Source organism: Elephas maximus, chromosome 9, assembly GCF_024166365.1.
Source record: "Elephas maximus indicus isolate mEleMax1 chromosome 9, mEleMax1 primary haplotype, whole genome shotgun sequence".
Taxonomy (NCBI): Eukaryota; Metazoa; Chordata; class Mammalia; order Proboscidea; family Elephantidae; genus Elephas; species Elephas maximus.
Window position 1 is genome coordinate 84,058,473 of NC_064827.1, and position 22,781 is coordinate 84,081,253.

The 22,781-nt window shown below is 50.0% G+C and overlaps 1 protein-coding gene across 3 annotated transcripts; it reads left to right on the forward strand.

The window, feature by feature from the left end:
* The first annotated feature begins 3,357 nt into the window (after positions 1–3,357).
* GFI1B (growth factor independent 1B transcriptional repressor) lies at positions 3,358–15,909 on the forward strand. 3 transcript variants are annotated; one of them, XM_049895188.1, is made up of 7 exons: positions 3,358–3,477; positions 10,149–10,268; positions 10,479–10,616; positions 11,630–11,901; positions 12,518–12,655; positions 13,538–13,802; positions 14,684–15,909. In XM_049895188.1, the coding sequence occupies exons 2-7, from the start codon at positions 10,169–10,171 to the stop codon at positions 14,860–14,862; spliced, it is 1,092 nt and encodes a 363-aa protein (XP_049751145.1). In that variant the 5' UTR covers positions 3,358–3,477; positions 10,149–10,168; the 3' UTR covers positions 14,863–15,909. The 3 variants fall into 3 exon arrangements, with proteins under 3 accessions (XP_049751145.1, XP_049751146.1, XP_049751147.1); XM_049895189.1 differs by having other exon boundaries at positions 13,637–13,802; XM_049895190.1 differs by lacking the exon at positions 12,518–12,655 and having other exon boundaries at positions 13,637–13,802.
* The last annotated feature ends 6,872 nt before the right edge of the window (positions 15,910–22,781 follow it).

Here is a 22,781-nt window from a genome sequence, read left to right on the forward strand (position 1 = left end):
GCCGCCCCCACTTCTCACCCTACCCCCACCTCTTCCTTCCTCTAAGATACCACTGTCACTCCCTGACTATGGCAGCCCCCTTCCTTGGTCTTTCTGCTCCCCTCCCACCCATTCTCCACACAGAACCAGTGATCTTCTAAACCCCAAAGGAAGTCCTGCCCTTGCTTCAGATCCTCCAAAGGCTTCGCTGTTGCTCACTGCTCTTTGAATAAATCCCACCCTCTTTCCCCGAGTCCTACACAGTCCCATGTGACCCCACCCCTGCAGTCCTCACCAGTGCCAGCCCCTATCATTCTGATCTCAGCTGAATTGTCACTTGGTTGGAGGGGCCTTCCTTGACCCCCCCCCACTTCTGTCACTTTTTATCACATCCCCTCCTGTTTTATTTCCTTTAAAGCACTGATCACCACCTGCAAGTGTCTGTTTACAAGTCACGGTCAGGCTCGCTGGTGGGTAAACTTCAGGGAGCAAAGCCTCGTATGCTCTGTTTGCCACGTACTCCCTCCACATGCTACAGGACCTGGGCCACGAAAGGCACCACAGTAATGTTGGATGAATAAATGAGTACGCACAGGGATGCGTACTGATTCAGCCCTTGGCAGAGGCTAAATGAAGGCACTGACCCCAGGGCTGCCCTCTAAGGGGAGTGGTGTCGGTCCTGCAGGCCACCCTAATGGAGCTGTGAGGGAACAATGGGCACAGAGGCTGGGGCCACACCTAGGAGATGGCAGCCTGAACACTGCTGTCCCATGGAAGGGATCCCAGGGTGGCTCCAGGAAAGGCCCTGCCTTCACCTTTACAAAGGGAGATCCTGAGTTGGTTACTGAAGGCGAGGCTTGTTGTTGTTGTTAGTTGCTGTTGAGTCAGCTCCAACTCACTGCGACACCGTGTACAACATAAAACTTTGCCTGGGCCTGCACCATCGTCATGATCATCGGCATGTTTGAGTCCATTGTTGCAGTCGTTGTGGATTTTGATGAGCCTGGGGGGGTTCATCTTCTGGCACTATATCAGACAATATTCTATGGTGATCCCTAGGGCTTTCATTGGCTAATTTTTTGGAAGTAGATTGCCAGGTCTTTGTTCCTAGTCTTAGTCTGGATTTTAGCTCCACTGAAATCTGTCCGCCGTGGGTAATACTGCTGGTATTTGAAATACAAGTAGCACAGCTTGCAGCATCACAGCAACACACAAGCCACCACAATACAACACACTGACAGACGGGTAATCAAAGGGGGAGGCTAAGGACCTTAAAGTCAGATTATAATCTTAGAGCAGTGGCTAGGATGTATCTGTGTGATATACAAAAACCAAGCCCATTGCCATGGAGTTGATTCCAACTCATAGCTACCCTATAGGACAGAATAGAACTGCCCTATGGGATTTCCAAGGAGTGGCTGGTGGATTTGAACTGCCAACATTTTGGTTAGCAGCCATGCTCTTAACCAGTGCGCCACCAGGGCTCCCTTCGTGATATACGCCTTCATATTAGAAAACACCCCCAAACAATTAAATGCCCCAAAGGGAGACAGGATTTGGTGAGGTAAACCATGAAAAAAAAAAAAAGTGAAATCATTCAAGATGTCAGCAAAGGCTGCAGAGGAATTTAGGGAGTACTTAGATTTTTTTTTTTTTTTTGACAGGTAACCCTGGTGGCGCAGTGGTTAAGTGCTACAGCTGCTAACCAAAGCGTCGGCAGTTCGAATCTGCCAGGCGCTCCTTGGAAACTCTATGGGGCAGTTCTACTCTGTCCTATAGGGTCGCTCTGAGTTGGAATCAACTTGACGGCACTGGGTTTGGTTTTTTTTTTTTGGTAGATAAAATAGCCTTCAGTAGAAAAGGTAAGACACGTTGATTTACAAGAGCGCGATATGGACGGTGTATAATGAAAGGGAGAACATGGAGAAATGGGGACTTGTCAAGTTAAGGGTGATTTTTTTTTAATGTCCTTAAATCATTAAGTTTTCTGCGTAATGACAAACAATTGCAGTAGACTGTTGGCAGCGTGTAATATCCAAAGAAAACTCAAGATGTTTCCATCAATCTATCTCTGCCAAGAAGAGAGACCAGGGAGTCAAAAGCCATTGTCCCCTGTCTTGTGGCCAGCCGTTGGGACTGCACCCACCCCAGCATCACGCCGGCCCTGGGTGATGGTGTGCTCACGGCCTCTGCTGGAGTCTGGACCGCCCAGGGCTAGGCCAGGCAGCAGAAAGGGCCTGCTGGACTTCCCTTCTTCCCCTTCACAGAGAACCTTGGACTTCCAGTCAAAGCCAGGCTTCCTGTCGCCAAACTTGTTTTCTTTATGAGGGAAACATAATCTCTCAAAGGTTGGGGTGGACAAGCATGCAAAGCAGCCTAACAGTGCTCTATTTTGTGGAGTGCTCATTTTATGCAAAACCTCCTGAAATAAATCAATCATCCCGTAAGCATGAGGAGGCGTGAGGCTGCAGGTCAGGAAGGACAAGGTTGTGGGGAGAGGACAGATCTTGGTGCCAAACGGGACGACAGGTCTTTCCCTCTAGTGCCCAGGACTCCCCGTGTCTCCGCTGCTGCCAGTAGGTGGCGGCACTCGTGGGGCCCTGGGACCCGGAGCTGGGCACGCTCAATCAGTACTTGGTCCCCGTGGCGGGGCTGCAGATAGGAGTTCACTGCCGTACTTCAGCCGCTCCTCCACCTGCACTAGGGCCGAATCTGGGGAAGTGTGGATTTGACGTTTCTTCATGGAAGTGACACCCTGCAAGTAGTAGAGGGGCCTCTAAGAGCAGTCTGTGGTCACAAACAGTAGGGCTCTGTAGCGGAGGGTCCCCCTCACTCACCTGAGAAGGACGCTGAGCTTGTGAGGGGAAGGCAAGAGGGAGGGAGAGAGAAGGGAAGAAGGAAGGAAGAAAAGAAGGAAGGAAGGGGGGAGGAAAGGAAGGGAGGAAGGAAAAGATAGAAAGAGAGCAAAAGAGGAAGGAAGGACAGAAGGAAGGATAAAGAGAAAGAAATAAAAATCTAAAGAGTTGTGAGTTCTCTATCCAAAAACAGGTTTATAAGTAAATGTTTACTTTTAACTATTTAAATCTAATAATTGAGCAATTACTTTCTTTTCATGCAGATGTTATTCAAAATTTCTGGAGGGAAAGTATGCTGCTTCCCGAGTGGAAGGTCAGAAGTGAGAGTTCAGAGTCTCGAGTCCTGGAAAGCTTTGATAAGCAAATACTGCTGAGCCCTCGCTCTCTCTCCATTGGTTGCTTCTTCACCGCCAGATTTTGACACAAATAATCAGATTGAAAATCAGGGAGGGGAACAGAAGAGGAAAAACACACGCAGAGAAAAAAAAAAAAGGAGAAGTATATTTGTGTAGAGCGTCACGAAGTTGACAGAGTGGAGACTGTTCCCAGAGAGAGGTTCCCCAGAGAGAGGCGGTGAAGTTCCCACCACAGGACCCTCAGGGCGCAGGAAGCAAGAGCTGGAAGGCGGAACTGCTCCCAACAGGTGAGTGCTTTCAAATGCCACCTCTGTGGGCTCCTTTTAAAATTTGCATGCCTGACTTCGATTGTTTTAAAGCAGGCTACCTAGTTCCTTTTGCAGTTATAGGAAGAATAAGATGGACTGGAAAGTCTTTTATAGGATGTAGCTTTCATCCCTTGTACCAAGGGGAGGAAGAGGTGGTAAGGAGACAGGGTAACAAGATCAGCATTCTTTGAAAAGCTACACCTTCCCCAAAAGACACATAAACACACTTTTCAAAGCTTGACTTTAGGCTGTCAGACTTCACCTACGTGCACAAATGTCATCCACGCACAACATCCCAGCTCTTTCAAGGACCTGGGCAGTGCATGGGATGAGAGTACTCATAGAACAATGCATTGAGGAGCCTGAGTTGGTGTCCCCACGAGGACCAACGCCAACTAGCCCTGTCCCTCCTTCACTCTGAACCTTTCTTCCTCTGTAATTGAGAGAACTCTGCAGGGACTTCCAGCCCCAGTTTCCCAGAATCTCAGCAACCTTCAGGAACATTCCCAGAACACTTTTAGAGGCATGCACCCTTCCACTCAGAGCCTACTTCCCCCCGGGAAAAGGGCTGACATCTCCCACTGCATACCCCCAATCCCCACGTCCAGGAACAATACGACTCCGGGAGGGGAGGTAGTGTCTCCATCTCTCCCTCCTTGTGATTGTCAAAGTCTTTTCCACCCATTTTGGGAGAAAGAACCAAGTTAGAGAGTCTTTGGGCATCCAGGGAGAGGCATTCACTTTAAAACAGGGCTTGTTAAGGGGTCCAGGAGCCCTGGTGGCACAGTGTTTAAGAGCTCAGCTGCTAACCAAAAGGTTGGCAGTTAGAATCCACCAGCTGCTCCTTGGAAACCATATGGGGCAGTTCTACTCTGTCCTATAGGGTCCCTATGAGTCAACTCAATGGCAACGGGTTTGGTTAAGGGGTCCACAGGATGGTGTGGGTATACGCCTGTGTACGTTTTTCTGGGGAGAAAACCCACAGCTTTCATCAGGTTCTTGGGGGTTAATTTACAGTTTTTGGGCGGGTGTGGCAGATATTAGTTCTGGCCCAGCTGTAATTAGCCACCTGGGCTCACACCTAGATACTTTGTAGCAGGCCACAGGTAGGATATTTCAGAGTCTAGCCAAGTGGGGAGTTTCTTGTCCTCAAAAGTGTTGCAGAAATTCTTCAGAGAAGATTTGGGAGGTCTCTTCCAGCTCTTAGATTTTGGAGTCCAGATTCTGGTTTCCCAGCAGAAAGTTCCTTGAGAACATTCTTGGGGAACTTCAGAGAGCTATGCCTGGTTTAAGTTTGATTGATGGAGTCCCTCAAATCCAGTGCAGACCATTTTCTCCAGGCTTTCAGGAGGGCTGGAGTGGGGTGGGGTGGGGTGCTCCTGGGGAGAGCACAAAGGCTCCAGGAGGCTCTGGGGCCAGACCACCCGCAGGAAAATAGCCAGATCACCCTCAGTGCTTCACTGTCTATGTCTTGACCCTCAGCAGAAACAACAGAAAACCCTACCCCCACTTTAGTCTAAAAACCTGTTGCTTTGGAACGGATTCCAACTCATAGTGCCCACGTGTGTGTCAGACCAGAACTGTGCTCCAGAGGGTTTTCAATGGCTGATTTTTCAGCAGAAGTAGATCACCAGGACTTCTTCTGAGGAGCTGCTGGATAGACTTGAACTGTCAACCTTTCGGTTAGTAGCCGAGCACATTAGCCATTGTGCTACCTAGGGATTCCCACTCTAGTCTAACCTGTTGCCATCGAGTCGATTCCAACTCATAGCGAACCTACAGGACAGAGTAGGACTGCCCCATAGAGTTTCCAAGGAGCAGCTGGTGGATTCGAACTGCCAATGTTTCGTTTAGTAGCTGTAGCACTTAACCACTATGCCACCAGGGTTTCCTAGAGAAAGGCTTTTTGTTCATTAGTTTCCGGGAACCTGAACCAATGGGAGCTGCTTTAACCTCTAATACCGAGAAGCTTGGGAAGTGTTTCATCTACCTACTTTTGCCGTTGCTATTTCTCGGAGGAGACATTTGAGAACTTCCAAATTTCAAATAAAAATAATGATACCTCTCTATTAAAAAAAAAAATTGGGCCCCCTAAAATGACTGGGGCATCCTCCTCCCCCAACTTGAGTCCTGCATGGAAAGGTTTATTTTGGTTTTCTTTTCCTTGAGTAGCATCTTTAAGCATAAAGGAAGTCAGAAGGGTCCTCCGCAGCTGACCCTGAGAAACGACTGAGTCTTACCCAACCCTCCTGAAAAGGGAACCCCTAACGATGAGCTTCTTAGTCAAGGTGGGTCAGTCTCTCACTGAAGGTCAACGAATCATACATGAGATTTTAAAGCAAAGGGGAAGTTTAGAAATCTCTTAGTCCAACGGTCCCTTTTGAGAGATAGGAAAACCAAGCCCCAGGTTGGTGGCTGAAGTGGTCAAGTACAAGGTCACAAAAACGGACTCATCCCCCTGGGAGCAGAAAAATCACAGGCCTGTTTATCTAGCTCAACCTGGAAGTCAATGTAGGGGACCCAGCCTGGGCTACAGGGCTGCCCCCCTCAAAGCACCAACTGAGATTCTGACTCAGGGTCAGGGGACCCTCTATCAGGATTGGGGGTTTATGAAGAGATGTTAACAGTGGCCCTCTTTCCGGAGGCTTGATACCATCAAGGCCTCAGTTTTATGAAGAAATCTTAGGCTTCTTTCACAATCTCTGCTCTTAGCTCTTTCTCATGTGAATCAAAATGGAGTGGTTGTTAATTAACTACGATATAGGTGATTGGTTCCTTTTTTTTTTTTAAGTTAACAGGGGCCAAAAGGAAGTTTGTTCGGTATTTGGCCCTCACTGTAAGCTTAAGAGCTTAGGGCTTGGCCGTGGGGTTAGCAGAGAGAACCCTGGGGAAGGAAGGAAGAGGGGATTCAGGGTTTAGGGAGATCACTAGAATAGGACCCAAGAATCACCTGCCTTCAACTGGGCGCACCCAGGTGTTAGACCCCTCGCTCCCCCATGTAAGTGCTTAGCCTGTGTTCAGTGAACACGAGAGGGTTACTGTTGTGCTTGTCTTGGTTTCAAATCACTTGACCTCCAGGGTCTCCTCCAGTTCTAAGTTTAAGGGAAGACCAACGCTTCCTGAAACTCATTCTCTCAGCTGCGTCTCCACCTGCAACTCTTCAGGAACAGATGTGGGGCCTTTGGGTGCTGGAAAAGACTTGAAGATCAAGGAATTGATTTTCCCACCCTGTTGCTCCAGCAACTATCCTTACCCTTCCTGGTTCAGGCTGTGTTCACTGCAGGTTGAAAGGACCATAGATGGTAATGGGTAGAGCGCTGGGCTAGGAGTCAAAGACACCCTGCTGCGGTGGGGCCTTGGAAAAGTCACTTTCCTCTCTAAGCCTGTTTCCCCGCCTGTGACCCAGAAGGACAATCCCTGCAACCCTCACCCTGGTGTTGAGTTCAATGACATAATGTATACCAGGGGACTTGAAATGCTGTCCTGCTTTCCTCCTTAGCCTGTCAGTTCCCTCACTGAGAAAATGCCTGAGACAGGCACTGCCCAGCACCTGGCACACAGTCTGCACTGAATAAATGCCCACCCTTGGGCCTGATGGTTATGAGCTTGGGGTCCTGGCTCACCTAGCTCTGCCCAGGATCATTCAAGGTCTCTCAGCCTCAGTGCCTCCTCTGTAAAATGGGGTAGCAGCGGGACTCACCTCACAGAGTTAAGGAGTTGAGGCTAAGTAGATCCTGGCTGTAAAAAGTATTTCCTGGTGTTCTGTTGCATCAGCTTTAACGCTTAGCTTTGGTTCTGGTTGTTTTACTAATAAAATGTTATGCATTAAAAAAAAAAAAGGTCATCTTTTGATTGAGAGAGAGACCACAGCCCTCCAAGACCCCTGCAGAAACAAAGGGTGAGGGGAACCTAGCCCCTAGCTCATGGGGGTCCCCTCTTGCTCCACCAGGATCTGGCCTCCCCAGGGGGTTTCCTGAAGTGAAGAGTTAGAAGGGGGAAGGAAGGGGGTTGTTGGGAGCCCTTGTGGGGGAGGGGGAGGAGCAGGAGGAGGAAGACGTGTCCCTGGGAGATAAGGCTGCCTAGCAAGCCTGGGGAGGGGGAGGGCGGGCAGCAGTCCCAAGCCACTTTTGTTCTGAGAGCTGAGAATCTGACAGCTGGAAGGGACCCCAGAGGTCTTTGCACTCCACCCCTTTATTTTAGGGCCCAGAGAGGGAAGTCTTTGGTGACTGCTGTGGCTTGGGACTGGGTCTTCTGACATTGGTCTAGGGCTCATCCCCACCCTAAAGCATCTTCCTTCGTCCAGGGCTGATTCATCCACTGTCCTTTTGGTACAAATGGTTAATGTGCTCGGCTGCTAACCAAAAGATTGGTGGTTCCAGTCCATGCAGAGGCCTCTCAGAAGAAAGGGGTGGCAATCGCCTTCTGAAAAGTCAGCAATTGAAAACCCTGTGGAGCACAGTTCTACTCTGACACACGTGCGGTCGCCATGAGTCGGAGCTGAGCTGACGGCAACTGGTTTTTTGGACTATGGGCCAGGAGCTGGGGATAAGGCAAGAACACTGCACAGGGCCTGCCCCCAGAAGCTCCTGTCCAGCAGGCGAAGATACCACCCTTGGCTGGACACTCAGTGCAGCCCAGGCACCTGGCTGAGCACTTTTTTTTTTTTCTTTACTCTCAGTTAAACTTTTTTTTTTAATTTTTATTGTGCTTTAAGTGAAACTTTATAAATCGAGTCAGTCTCTCACACAAAAATTTATATACACCTTGCTATATACTCCTAGTTGCTCTCCCCCTAATGAGACAGCACACTCCTTCCCCCTACTCTCTATTTTTGTGTCCATTTAGCCAGCTTCTGACCCCCTCTTCTCTCTCTTCTCCAGACAGGAGCTGCCCACATAGTCTCATGTGTCCACTTGATCCAAGAAGCTTACTGTTCACCAGTATCATTTTCTATCCCATAGTCCAGTCCAAGCCCTGTTTTAAGAGTTGGCTTTGGGGATGGTTCCTGTCTTGGGCTAAAAGAAGGTCTGGGGACCATGACCTGGGGTCCTTTCAGTCTGAGTCAGACCATTAAGTCTGGTCTTTTTGTGAGAATTTGAAGTCTGCATCCCGCAGCAATCCTGCTCCCTCAGGGGTTCTCTGTTGTGTTCCCAGTCAGGGCAGCTGCCTGAGCACTTTACACATCTATTTGTAACAAATGGAACTCATTTCTTGCTCTCAGCAATCCCATGAGGTTGGGTTGTGATCCTCACTTAGCAGATTCAGACACTGAGGCTCCGAGCCCTTCATTGACAAGCCCTGCAGCCAGGAGGGGTGGACCAGGGAGTGACACCTCAGGCAGAGCTGCCACAGCCCAAACTCTGGATGCCCCCAGAGGGCTCTGGCAAAGGGCACAGGCAGACCCTCTGGGGGGGCCCTCTTCTGCCATACTGTGGGTCATCGCCTCAGGAAAGGGACCAACCAACCTGCCCTGGAAGCAGAGCTCCAAGCTGTCCTCTGTAATCTCCCGCCTCCCACCCTGCTCCTCAGCCGAGGCCTTATCGCCCAGGCCCTCACTCTTGTTCAGGAGCAGCCAAATCCCCTTCCCGCGCTTGGTCCTATCACCCCTGCAGCCCTTCGTGACGGCTGGCATCGGGCGGGGTGGGGGAAGATGTGCTTGGAGGTCTGGGGAATGAAGCTGTGCTCAGCATGGAGGTGGAGACCATGTGGAACAACCCAAAGATGTTCTTTGCCTCCCAGGTGCCCTTAGGACCATTAGGGCACAGAGGGTTCTACCCCGAAGGCCAGGAGGTCGGGGGTGTCCAGGGTGGTTGAGCCCTGCCACTCCCTCCCACCCCAACCCCGAGGCAGCAAGGGCAGGTCCCTTCACCAGTTTGGTCCGTGGTTTCCTTCCCTACCTCCCTGATGGGTGGGTTCAATGACAAGGCTGGGCTGGGCTGCCCACTGCTCAGCTCTCAGAGCCGGGGGCCCTCTTTCTCCATGTCCACAAGAAAGCTTTAGGTCTCCAGGTAGATGCAGTTGAGGGCCGGTCCTCTTGGGCCTTGAGTCCTGCACACAACTTCAACCCACCAAACTCCTCAGAGAGAAAGAAGACCCCTCTCTGGGCACCAGACACTGGGCTGGGATGTGGACAAGGCACAGCCCTGCTCTAACTGCAGCAACACCCAACTTACCCAATAACGTGGATTTGTGATTGAGGGTGGCCTGCTTGCTGCAGGCTGCTGCCTGCCAGACCGCCCTGTGATAGGCACTGAATACCCGTAAGCCTGGCAATGGTGGCGTCATTCTTAGTCCCACCTTACAAAAAAAAAGAATAGGCCCAGAGAGGTTAAGTGTCTGCTCCAAATTGCACAGGTGAGAGGGGTTTCAAACCCAAGCATCTGACTCCCAAACCTAAGCTCAGGTTGCCTCTTTCTATGGCACCTGAGTGCTGACTCCACCAGATCTCAAATGCCGCTTTCTAGATTCGGGGTCCACAGTGCGTCAAATCTGGGGACATCCCTGTGCTTCTTTGCTGGCAGTGCCAACTTGAGCAGGCCGATACCGGCATTTTCTAGACTGTGGGTTTTGATTTCAGGAGGTGGTTCTAAAATATGGAGAAGGAAGCCCTCTTGTCCCTCCTAACCTTTCTCACCCCTCTGCCCTGGCAGGTGTGGGGTACACGCTGAGAATGCCACGCTCCTTCCTGGTGAAGAGCAAGAAGGCTCACACCTACCACCAGCCCCGTGTCCAGGAGGATGAGCTGGCCTGGCCTCCTGTCCTGACCCCTGGTGAGTCAGAGGCCAAGCTGGCCTCCCACTGCACCCACCCTGGGTGCCCTGCCCTACATGATAAGGGATGCACCCAAAGTACCTCCCTTTTCCAAGTCTGGAATGCAGGAGGAGCTTGATAAATGTTGGTTAAAAGAATGAATGAAAAGAGCAAGTGAATGAATGAATGCACCCACCTTTTCTGACTCCAATGGTCTTGTCTTTCCACAGTGGCCAGGGACCAGGCCCTGAGCAATGGCCCTATCCTCAGCACCTTGTTCACAAACCAGTGCCTGGATTGGACCAGCCTCAAACGGGAGCCTGAGCCGGAGCTGGACCGGAGCTTGACCAGGATGGCCTCAGCCCCAGGTACCCAGCCAAGGGGGGCATGCCAAGGAGCGTGGGGTGGGGATGGACTCCGAAAGCAGGGGCCCTTGGAGTCATGGAGTCTGAGGAAAGAGCGACAAGGTTATTTGGATGCAATCTGACTCTCCAGCTTCTACTTGAACTCCTCCTGGCTGAGGAGCTCATTCCTAATGAGTGTCTCTGCGTAGGTGGATCAGGAGACAGCAGCTGGGCAGGTTGATGCAGTGGCTGAGGTGGGTGCTCTTGAGGGGCCGTTTTTCTGGCTGAGGAGCCACAATGAGGACACAGCAGACCCCCTAATATTTTGGGTTATACACCAAAACCCTACGTGTGAGGTAGCTAAGTGAAGGCAGGTGGAGGGTGGGGGTCTTAGTTTGGGTTTTTGGTTTCCTGGCACTTCCTGCTGCCCCGTGCACAGGCAGAGCAGACAAAGAAAATAATCTGGTGTGCAAGGAAATGGTAGCACAGAGGAGATACAAGGGGGGCACTGACAGCGTTTGCTACAGGGCTTCCTTTTCACAGCCCAGCCACCATCATCATCACCTTTCTCTTCTCTATACAATCCTCGTCTCCCTCACATCATCATTACCTTCACCCCCCTCACCTCCCTCACCACCCTCATCATCCTCACCTGCCTCATCTCCCTCACCGCAGTATCCTCACCTCCCCCACCACTCTCATCACCCTCACCACCCTCACCATGCTCACCTCCCATACCACTTTCATCATCACAGCCAATAGATGGTGATGTGTCTTGAGTTCTATGCACTGTGCTGAACATTCACAAATATGATCTCATTGAATCCTCACCTGCGACCCAGGTAGTGTTATTTTCCCCCAGTTTATAGAAAAGGCAACTGAGTCTCAGAAAGAGGAAGTCACATGCCCAAGTTCACCCAGCTGGCAAGTGGAGGAGCCAAGGATAGACCTGGGTCTTGGTGACCCTGTAGCCTCTCCCAGGCGCAGCCATGCTCAGCAGATCTAGGCTCACCTGGAATGTGCCCCTCTGTCCACAGAGGACCCTGTTGTGATGTCCCGACCTCAGGACAGTGACTCGCCACCCTCCGACTCACCCCCGTTCTATAAGCCCAGCTTCTCCTGGGATGCCCTGACCTCATCCTATGGCCATAGCTACCGGCAGGCCCCCTCCACCATGCAGTCTGCCTTCCTGGAGCGCTCTGTCAGTCTGTACGGCAGCCCACTGGTGCCCAGCACCGAGCCCCCCTTGGACTTCAGCCTCCGCTACTCCCCAGGCATGGATGCATACCATTGCCTCAAGTGCAACAAGGTGAGCAGCCCAGGGAACAGCTGGGCACACAGGGCCTACTCAGCATCCCCTCTCCAGTGAGCCAGCTGCTATGAAGCCTGGGTGTTACCTGTGTTATGGGCCTTCGGAGTCCTGGGGGATTAAGGGTTTAGAATGTTCATCCTTATCTCCATTTATTGAGCCCTAACCATGTGCTTGGCCCTACGCTAAGCACTTGATGTGCAGGACCCCGTGAACCCTGGTAAGTAGGCTTTGTTACCTCCAGTGTATGGATGAAGGGCTAGGACTCAGAGAGGTTCAGTCACTTGCCTAAGATCACAGAGCAAGGAAATATGAGAACCATCATTCAAACCTAGCTCTGGCCAACTCCTGGCTCATAATCCCTAGGCTGTTTAGCCTCTGGCTGGGGCTAGAAGGGACCTTCCAGATCCCCTCTCCCAACCCTCATTTTACAGACAGGAAACCAAGCCACAGAGAGGGAAAGGGACCTGCCCAAGACACATAGCAGCAGGAGAATTGGCAGTCCTGTGCTGCAACCAGGCATGGAGGTGGAGAGAGTGGGAGTGGTCATGGGACCCCAGGCTTTGTCTCTGTCTGTGCAGCCCCCAGTGGTTTCTTGCTCTACCCCTGCCCCCAGGTGTTCTCCACCCCCCACGGGCTCGAGGTGCATGTCCGCCGCTCCCACAGCGGGACCCGGCCCTTCGCCTGTGACGTCTGTGGCAAAACCTTCGGCCACGCTGTGAGCCTGGAGCAGCACACACACATCCACTCCCAGGTGGGCAGCTGGCCAAGCACAGGGCCCATTGCCAGCTCTGTGCTTCCCTCAGGAAGCCTAGGGGGTGGGTCTCTTGCCAACTGCCCACCTCCCCTGGTCTGGGTCTCCAAACACACACCTTTAACACATTTTGGTCCCTGATTGATAGAGTCAGCTTCATGTCCAATTGGAAGAGGATTTTGCCCTGAATGGGATTTCAGGGCCAACGAGATGTCTGGGATGCTCAGAAATGATCCCGCCCATTGGATGGTCTGAGCAGGTTCCCTCAGCTTTGAGGCCCTCAACACTTAGAATCTTGGAGTTAGGCTTAAACGTTCATCTCATCCCACTTAGCCCTGCCTGAAACAGGAACCTCTTCTAAGTGTTCCATCCAGGTAGAGTACCTGAAACTGACATGGGTCCCTAACACCTGGAGCAGTTGGGGAAAGCAGACTATCTCGAGAACTTCCACTCAAGAGCACGTACCAGGTGGCAGGCACCAGCTCAGTTGTCTACCTTCAATCCTCCCAACAGGCCTTTCAGGTCATTGCTATCACTTTTGTGATGCCCAGTGAGTCTTAGGGAGGTTACGTGGGATTAAGATTGGGCCCCAATAATTAAGACTTTTAACTAAATCACTGCACTCAACAAACTCACTTTGGGTTTTCATAAGATGCAAAGCCCTTGGAAAAACTTCCAGATCAGTCAGTCCATCAATCACTCAACGAACATTTTTTGAGGCTTATTTTGAATGAAATTCTGTGAAATTCACAGAGAAAAATCCCTCAGGAGACCAGTTAGGCCCCAAGTCCCTGCACCTCCTGGGAGGCAGGCTGGGTGACCCCTGGGCCTTGCTTCTTCAGGCCCCTGTAGGCCACCGCAACGCAGTCTCCTGTTCCTCAGGGGATGCCGGCCGGGTCCAGTCCTGCGCTCAGCTTGGCACTCGTGGGTGGCGAGGCCCCGCCTGCGCCTGACCCCCCGGGGCCTCGTTTCCTCCGGCAGGAGCGCAGCTTCGAGTGCCAGATGTGTGGCAAAGCCTTCAAGCGCTCATCCACCCTGTCCACTCACCTGCTGATCCACTCAGACACGCGGCCGTATCCCTGCCAGTTCTGCGGCAAGCGCTTCCACCAGAAGTCGGACATGAAGAAGCACACCTACATCCACACTGGTGAGCCCGCTCCCTTGCCTGTCAGGCACTCTGCCCCGCCCTCCCCTTCCCTGGCCAGTGTCTCTCCAGGCCAAGCCCACCCAGGACCCACAGAGAGCCAGCAGGCCTGGGAACTGCCCAGGTCACCACGCTGGCCTCTGGGGGCACCTCTATCTTTCATGAAAGACACATTCAAAGGCCCCTGGCTTGAGGATGGGATTAGGGTCAGGTTACAAAGAGAATGGCCACTCCCTGGTGGAGGCCTGGCTGCACGGGGCTACCTAAATACACTTAATGCATAGAAAGAGTCCCTGGGTGGTGCAAACGATTAAGTGCTCAACTACCAGCTGAAAGGTTGGCTGTTCAATCCCACCCAAAGACGCCTTTGAAGATAGGTCTTTCGATCTGCTTCCAGAAGGTCACAGCCTTGAAAATCCTATGGAGCAGTTCTATTCTGCACACATGGGGTCGCTGTGAGTAGGAATCAACTCGAGGCCAACTAACAGCAACAATAATGCCTAGAAAAAACACTGGAAGGAAGCCCACCAAAACGTCAACACTCATTATCTCTAGGTAGAAGTGGAGTAGCAGTGAATATTCCATCCATTCATCATTTATTCCTCAGATATTTACCAAGTGCTTCTTTTGCGCCCAGCCCTGTGCCAGGTGCTGGGACATATTGATAAGCAAGATAGATCCAGCCCTAGTCCTAAGCAAGCTTTGTTGTCCAGTATGGGTGGAAGAGGATCTGGGTTTTGTTCTGCTTATCTGCCTTTTCTAATTATTGCCTAAAGTGGGTTGGTTATGAAATAAAACATGATAAAGATTCAGAAAGCAAAGGCAGAGCAGAAGGGCAGCTTGCCTGGCGTAGATGCCCTGACCCCGTCCTTGCTACCCACCAGGTGAGAAGCCACACAAGTGCCAGGTGTGTGGGAAGGCCTTCAGCCAGAGCTCCAACCTCATCACCCATAGCCGGAAGCATACAGGCTTCAAGCCCTTCACCTGTGAGCTGTGTACCAAGGGTTTCCAGCGCAAGGTGGACCTGCGGCGGCACCGCGAGAGCCAGCACAACCTCAAGTGAGGGCATGCCCACTGCCTACTCCTGGCCAGCCTGCCTTGATGTCCTGTAACTCGGAGGCAGGCCAGGAGGGAGGCCAGCTGCACACACCTGGATCCTCAGTCTCCTAGAAGCAGCACTGGACTGGGAGTCTTTGAGCTCGTTCTGAGACCCACGAATTTGCTGTGTGACCTTGGGCAAGTCACTTTTCCTCTCTGGACCTGTCTCCTGCTGTAAAGTATAGGAGTGGGCTGGGTCTTTTCTGAGCTGAAGTTTTCACAGACAAAGAGCTCCAGTGCCTTCTCCAGGGTAGAGCCTTCCAGAGTACCCCACAGGGACAGGGGTGTCAAGGATGGACTAAAGCTGAACCAACAGAGAATCCTCTCCCTGCCTGCTGCCCACCTGGCTGGGACCTGGTCACCCTGGTGTTTAGAGGGGCTCTTTCTGGAAACCATGGATGGTCAGAGCTGCCTCTTGCCCCAGTGGGAGGCCTAGCACCCCTCTGCTTCAGCCACACATGCTGGCTGCCCCAGCTCTGACCAGCACTCAGCTGACCACAGAGGTTCCAGTCCTGTTCTCAGGCAGTGGGGCCAGAGAAACCAGCAGTTCTTGCCATCAGAAGCGTGTTCCTTTCAACTGCTGTAAATAAAAATAAAGACAGATTCATTTACATTTTTTTATGGTGGTAAGTACAGTATATAGGTAACAAAACATTTGCCATCTTTATAATTGTCACATGTATGGTTTAGAGACATTAATTACATTCATCATATTGCACAACCATCGCTATTGAAATTCATTTACATTTGACAAAACCAAACCCATTGTCATCGAGTCAATTCTGACTCACAGCGACCCTATGGGACAGAGTAGAGCTGCCCCATAGGGTTTCCAAGGAGTAGCTGGTGGATTCAAAGGCCAGCAACCAAGCTCTTAAGGAGGGCTCCTTACATTTGATAAGCACTCATTAATCTCCTTCTAGCTGTAAGGCAGAAACCGTGGTGGAGTAGTGTTTAAGAGTTCGGCTGCTAACCAAAAAGTCGGCAATGGGTTTGTATTTTTTTTTTTTTTTTTTTTGGTTAGGTGTAAGGCACTGAATGAGGCTTTGGAAGTTTGGGGAGGTTCATAAAAGCAGAGAAAGCTACAGAGGAACCCACAAACAAATTGGGGAGACTACAAGCAGAGCAAACTGATAAGTGCTGTAATAGAAGCCTAAGAGACCCTGTGTGACAAGATGACACAGAAGGGCAAGGTTAATGCAATCGGGGGTTATATCAGCTTCCTCTGGCTTCTGTAACAAACTGCCAAAATTTAATGGCTTAAAAACCAGGTCTTTGAACCGGTTCATTCCACTTCAACCTCCTGCTAAGAATTTGCATTTCAAACCCAGATATACTGAATCAGAATCTATATTTTAACAAATTCCCAGGTGATTCTTATGTATAATAAAAAATATACTTTTTAATGGATTTGATTTTATTTTTTTGGAGATCAATTAAGATCTTAGGCAGATAGCAGCATTGTGTTTAACACTAACCTAAAGCTGCGAGTTTTTTCCAGCTTTATAGTTTGGCATTCATTAAAAAAAAAAAAGAAGAATTCTTCAGAAGTAAATCACTTGGGCAGAAATCTTTAGGGCATATCAATGCTGATGGCTTACAAGCATATTAATTTTGCTAATCTAGGTATGCTCACGAATTTAGAGCTTGAAAGCCAGAGACCAAAATAACATGCAAGCCAAAGCAAAGAAATATTAGGAAATTGTTGTTGTTGTTGCTGTTAGTTGCCATTGAGTCAAGTCAACTCAGCGGCAACCCCATGTGTGCAAAGTAGAACTGTTACATAGAGTTTTCAAGGTTGTGACCCTTTAGAAGCAGATCACCAGGCCTGTCCTCTAAGGTGCTTCTCAGTGTCTTCAAACCACCAACCCTTTGGCCAGCAACTGAGCACTTAATTGTGCTACCCAGGGACTACAAAAAAATTACTATGGTTGAATTATTAATACCATCTAAAGTCAGAACCTTTTCATAGAAGCTTCATATATACATCCAAACTCCCTGAGGGACCACATTACTGGGCTGAGGGCTGGGGACCATGGTCTTGGGGACATCTAGCTCAATTGGTATAACATAGTTTATAAGGAAAATGTTCTACATCTGACTCTGGTGAGTAGCAACTAGGGTCTTAAAAGCTTGTGAGCAGCCATCTAAGATACTCCACTGGTCCCACCCTGCCTGGAGCAAGGGAGAAGAAAACCAAAGACACAAGGGACTAATGAACCACAACTACCACAGTCTCCACCAGACTGAGTCCATCACAACTAGATGGTGCCTGGCTGTTCTGACAGGGATCACAATAGAGGGTCTCGAACAGAGCTGGAGAAAAATATGGAACAAAATTCTAACTCACAAAAAAAGACCAGATTTACTGTCCTGACAGAGACTGGAGAAATGCTGAGATATGGCCCTTGGACACCCTTTTAGCTCAGTACTGAAGTCACCTCTGAGGTTCACCCTTCAGCCAAAGATTAGACAGGTCCATAAAACAAAACGAGACTAAATGGGCACATCAGCCCAGAAGTAAGGACAAGAAGGCAGAAGGGGGCAGGAAAGCTGGTAATAGGAAACCCAGGATCGACAAGGGAAGAGTATTGACATGTCATGGGATTGGAAAACAATGTCACAAAACAATATATGTATTGTTTAATGAGAAACTAATTTGCCCTGTAAAGCTTCATCTAAAGTACAGTTTAAAAAAAAAGTAAAATAAAATCAGGACCTTTTAAGATAAAATGTCCACTGAATATATTCTAATTTGACTGACTCCTGATAGCATCACACTAAAGTATGGTCTCTACTTCATTCCTTCCCCTATCCCTAATCCTCATCTAATAAGTTAATGCTCTGAGAAATAGAAATTAGAAATAGGAAATAGGTATGTAGGTGGTGCAAAGAGTTTGCACTCAGCTGCTAACCGAAATGTTTGTTCTGGTTCAAACCCCTGCTGAGAATTTGCATTTCCACCCCAGATATACTGAATCAGGATCTACAGTTTAACAAGATCCCCAGGTGATTCTTATGTATAATAAAATTTGAGCACCACTGCTGTACTAGTCCCTAACTGGTCCCTAAGGGTGTTGCCTGGGAACTTGTTAGAAATGTAAATTCTTGGCAGGGGTTGGAACCTGAAGGATCCATTTGAAGTCCTAACTAAAATAACATGAATTGAATTCTCTTACAATGCTGGAGGTCAGAAATCCAAATGAGTCTTACAGGGTGTTGGCAGGGCTATGTTCTTTCTGGAGGCTGCAGGGAAGAAACCAGTTCCTTGTCACTTGCAGCTTCTAGAGGCCACCTGTGTCTTGGCTCATGGCCCCTTCCTCCATCTCCATCTTATCTCCTTTTTTGCTTTTGATCTTTGTGCTTCTTTCTTAAGGACCCCTGCAATTACACTGGGCCCACCTTGATAATCTAGGCTAATCTTCCCATCCCAAGATCCTTAATTTAATCACCATGGTAGGTTGAAATAATGGCCTCCAAAGAGGTCTATATCCTAATCCCTAGAACCCGGGAATGGTACTGTACATGGCAAAAGGTTCTTTTGTAGATGTGATTAAATAAAGGATTTTGAGATGGGGAGATGATCCTGGATTATTCAAACCCAAAAATCAAAAACATTGGCATCCAGTCGATTACGACTCACAGTGACCCTCTAGGACAGAGTAAAACTGCCCCATAAGGTTTCCAAGGAGCAGCTAGTGGGTTCAAACTGAAGACCTTTTGGTTTCCAGCTGAGCTCTTAACCACTGTGCCACCAGGGCTCCTGGATTATCCAGGTGGGTCCTAAATATAATCACAAGTGTCCTTAAAAAAGGAAGACTGAGGAAGATTTGACTACAGAAAAGGAGAAGGTAATGTGACAATAGAAGCAGGGATTGGAGGGACGTGGCCACAAACCAAGTGACACCAGCAGCTACCAGAAGCCTGGAGAGGCAAAGTCCAGATTCTCCTGAGGAGCCTCCAGAAGGAACCAGTCCTGCCTACACTCATAAGCCTCATTTTAGACTTCTGGCCTCCAAAACAGTAAGAGAATAAATTTGTGTTGTTTTAAGCCACTAAACTGTGGTAATTTGTTATAGTAGCAAGAGGAAACTAATGCAATTAAATTAGCAAAATCTCTTTTGCCAGGGTGAGGTAACTAACATTCACAGGTTCTGGGGATTAGGACAATGACATGGGGAGGGGGGGAGCATTATTCTATCTGCCACAGGGGCAATGGAGAGGAAGGCTTGCAGGGAATGGAGAAGGTAGTGAATTTTGTGTTAGACCTCCTTGAAGCACTGGGACTTTCTAGAAGCAGAGGAAAGGGCAGTCAAGGGCCTGGAGAGTGGCATGTGTGGGACAGGTTCAAAGTCCAATGAGTGGCCAGTTTGTGAGTGCTTTGGTGGAGAGAGGAGAGCAGGAGGTAGGCTGGTAAAGGGGTCAAGGTCACAACATGAAGGTTAAGTCATGGTAAAGGGCCTGGACTTGGTTCTTTAGGTGATGTGGGATGGGGTGTCCTTGGTCTATAGGGACCTTTCAGAATAGGTCCTCTTCTTCTAGATAAACCAGAACTGTATACTCCTTCCACTTCCCCAACAGCCCCATCACCCAGTCCCTGCCTCCTGCCTCCATCTGTCTACCCTTTCTTCCAAGCCAGTGCATGGACCAGGCTGGGGCCAGAAGTAGTCAATCATACACACAAATTCCTGGGCAGACAATGGGCTCTGGGATATATTTCCATCCTTATCAGTGATTTCCATGGGAGGCTCCATTGGGTACCTCCCAGGCTTATCCCTCAGGGCCCTCAGTCTGGCTGCCTGGTTGGGTGTGGCCTGCTCTGGGGCCAGGCTGCTTCAAAGGGTGTGCAATAGCCGGAAGCTGCCACACTAGCAGGGAATTCTATCTCAAAATTAATTCAGATGACACATTCTGCTCCCTAATGTTGCCAGTTTGCTTTAATACTAAAATATTGGTTTTGTTACTTATTCTTGAGTGCAGTGATACTTTGGGTGGAATCACTGATGCCATCCTGAGGTTTCGTGTGCCCCCCATCCACACCCCACCTGAGTTTCCTGGGGCTGCCAAACAAATACCACAGACTTGGTGGCTTAAAACAACAGAAATGAATTCTTTCATAGTTCTGGAGGCTAGAAATTCAATATGAGTTTTACTGGGCTGAAATCAAATTGTTGCAGGGTTGTTCTCCCTCCAAAAGTTCTAGGGGAGAACCCTTCCTTGCCTCATCCAGCTTCTGGCGGCCCCAGCCATTCCTCGGTTAGTAGCTGCATCACTCCAATTTCTGCCTCCATTTTCACATGGCCTTCTTCTCTCTCTGTCTCTGTGTCCCAGTCACTGGATTTAGGGCCACCCAGATAATCTAGAATGACCCTTACCTTAATGACATCTGCAAAGACCCTATTTCCAAATAGTGGCACAATGACAGGTACCAGAGATTAGGAATTGGTCATATATTTTGAAGGGATGCTATTCAACTTACTATGCACCCCACCCAACCCTCAGAAGGGTCACTGCTGCATTCCAAGAAGTATGGCAGCCCTCCCCCTCCCCCCCGCCCCGTAACTTCAGGACCACCATTTGCCTGCATTCTATGTAAATAGAGCCCCTGCAATTTGGTAGCCCTGGTGAGAAGACCACTAGACTGAAGGTTGGAAAACCAGGATTCTGTCTGCCTCTGCCACCGACTGGCAGGGTGGCCTTGGGCTACCACCCCTTCCCCCTTATGCAGGAAACCAAAACTGTCACAGGGCTGGACAGTGCCTTCCAGTTCACACACCATGATGGATGGTGGGAATTTCAGGTCAGGAAGGATTCAAGGGAGGAGCTGATGGAAAGGGGAGAGTGGGGGAACTGAACTCCCCTCAAATCACAGCAGGAGGGTGGCATCCCACTGCATCTACTAAGTTGCCCCAATCTCAGTGCAATAAAGGCAGCCCTGGCACCCTGAAGCAGACAGAGCCTTGACAGGGAGCTCTGCTTCTATTGCCATGACAACTGCCACTGGCCTGTGGGCTGGCACCAATCTGCAAGACATCTTCAGGGGCTGCCTTCTCTTTGTGGGTTTCCAGCTCCCATTTGAAACCCATTCTGTGTCAGCCATGGGGGTGGGGCCTAGGCTAGGGGTGGGGAAGGGGCAGTGGCATTGCAGCCCCCAAACCCCCAACCATTGCCTTCTCAGGGATTAGGGTCCTCCAAGCCAGGCCCTTCCAGCCAATGTTGAAACTTTCCCTGGATGCAGATTTCATGGACTTCCCCACGTACCTGCCTGCACACCTGCCCCCTTTCTCTGCCATATGCAAATGTTTCCAGCCCCGACTGCTCTGAGGCTGCTGTGGCCTCCCCGCCCCCACCTTTGCGGGCAAGAGTTGAGGTGTGGACACTCGAAACCCCAACCTCACCTAGCCTCAGGCACTGAAGAAAGACACATTGTCTGGTTTGCCCTTACAACTCGATATCTCTTCCTTGCCCCACCCGGAAGGGAAAAAAAAAATCTGCTGCAGAAGTGGCTGAAATCCTGATATTGGTTCAGTTTTGTTTAGCAAATGAGAAGCATGCAAAACAGCTCCCTGATCTGTGTGTGTGTGTGTATGTGTGTGTAAGAGACACCATGCACCCCCAGCACTCACCCCATGCCCCCCACCTTTTTGCACCCATCCCATGCCCCCACCCCAGGACCCACCCCATGTGCCCCAATCCCCTAGCACCCACCCAATGTGCCCCATCCCCCAGCACCCACCCAGCCTGGCCCCTGGCTGTGTGGCTTTGGACAAGTCCCTTCTCCTCTAGGCTTCATTTTCCCCCTTGAGAAGAGAAGGGGTGCGAGTAGGTGGTCAATGTGCTGGCTTTGCTGGATCTGATGTGCTGGTCCCTGTTACCCAACTCCAGAAGCTGACCCCTGGCCCCTACAGGACATGAAGAGGGAACCTGCTGAGGAGGCTAGACCACCCTTCTATGCAAATCACAAAGTTCCCCCTTAACACACACACACACACACACACACACACACACACACGCATCTGATAGGACTGTCCAGGGGAATTCTGGCTAAAGCAAATAGGAAGAGCCCTGCCCACCCAAACCCAGAACCTGGGGGCTGAAGGATTTGCCATTCCCTAATTTTTTTTTTAATGGGATGGGGGCTTTAGAGACCAGCTCTTCCTCTGAACCCCAGGACTCAACAGAGGAGAGAACCAGAGGAAACAGTTGTTGGTTGCACTGGAAGGAAGGGTAAACAGGATCAAAGAAGAAAACAACCTAAAATTGGAATCAGATCCGGGTCCCAGTTCTGCATTTGCTCTTGTGACCTTGGGTAAGTCAGCTGATCTCTTTGAGCCTCAGTTGCCCTATCTGTAAAATGGGATAATGGCACCTCCTTCGCAAAGGGTTGTACAGGTTAGGGATGATATATGGAAACCCTCAGTCCTGCTTGATACCAAGGACTGCTGTTATCAGGTGCAGGGAAGCCACACTCCTGAACCGGCTCCAGTGCCTTCAACAGGGAAGGGATTCATTCAAAACTGGTCATTGCTTTGGGTCAGACACGGAGCTCGAGCTGAGAGAGAATAGCTTCTAGTAGAGGGGAATGAGTCACATCCACGGATAGTTTTCATTCACAGTTCAATGAGCCAAGAGCTGTGAGGAGAAGCCCAAGAAGCTCAGTGTCCAAAAGGAGATGAATTTCTGGCTAGAATAACCAAGGAAGGCTTCATGAAGGAGGTGGCATTTGAGAGGGCTTTGAAGGACAGGTAGGATTTCAAAAGAGGACATCCACAACTTGGCAGCACTTACCACGTGCTGCTTTCCTCAGATGGTTTCAGGCAATCCTTACAGCAACCCCACAAACGAACTGAGCCCCAAAGAGGTTCAGGGACTTGCCTGAAGTCA

Excerpts from the sequence above, each read along its gene's own strand:
- GFI1B (XM_049895188.1), top strand. The coding sequence starts at position 10,169 with ATGCCACGCTCCTTCCTGGTGAAGAGCAAGAAGGCTCACACCTACCAC. Across the intron at positions 10,269-10,478 it reads GCCTCCTGTCCTGACCCCTG|TGGCCAGGGACCAGGCCCTG; the intron begins GTGAGTCAGAGG and ends GTCTTTCCACAG. Across the intron at positions 10,617-11,629 it reads CAGGATGGCCTCAGCCCCAG|AGGACCCTGTTGTGATGTCC; the intron begins GTACCCAGCCAA and ends CTCTGTCCACAG.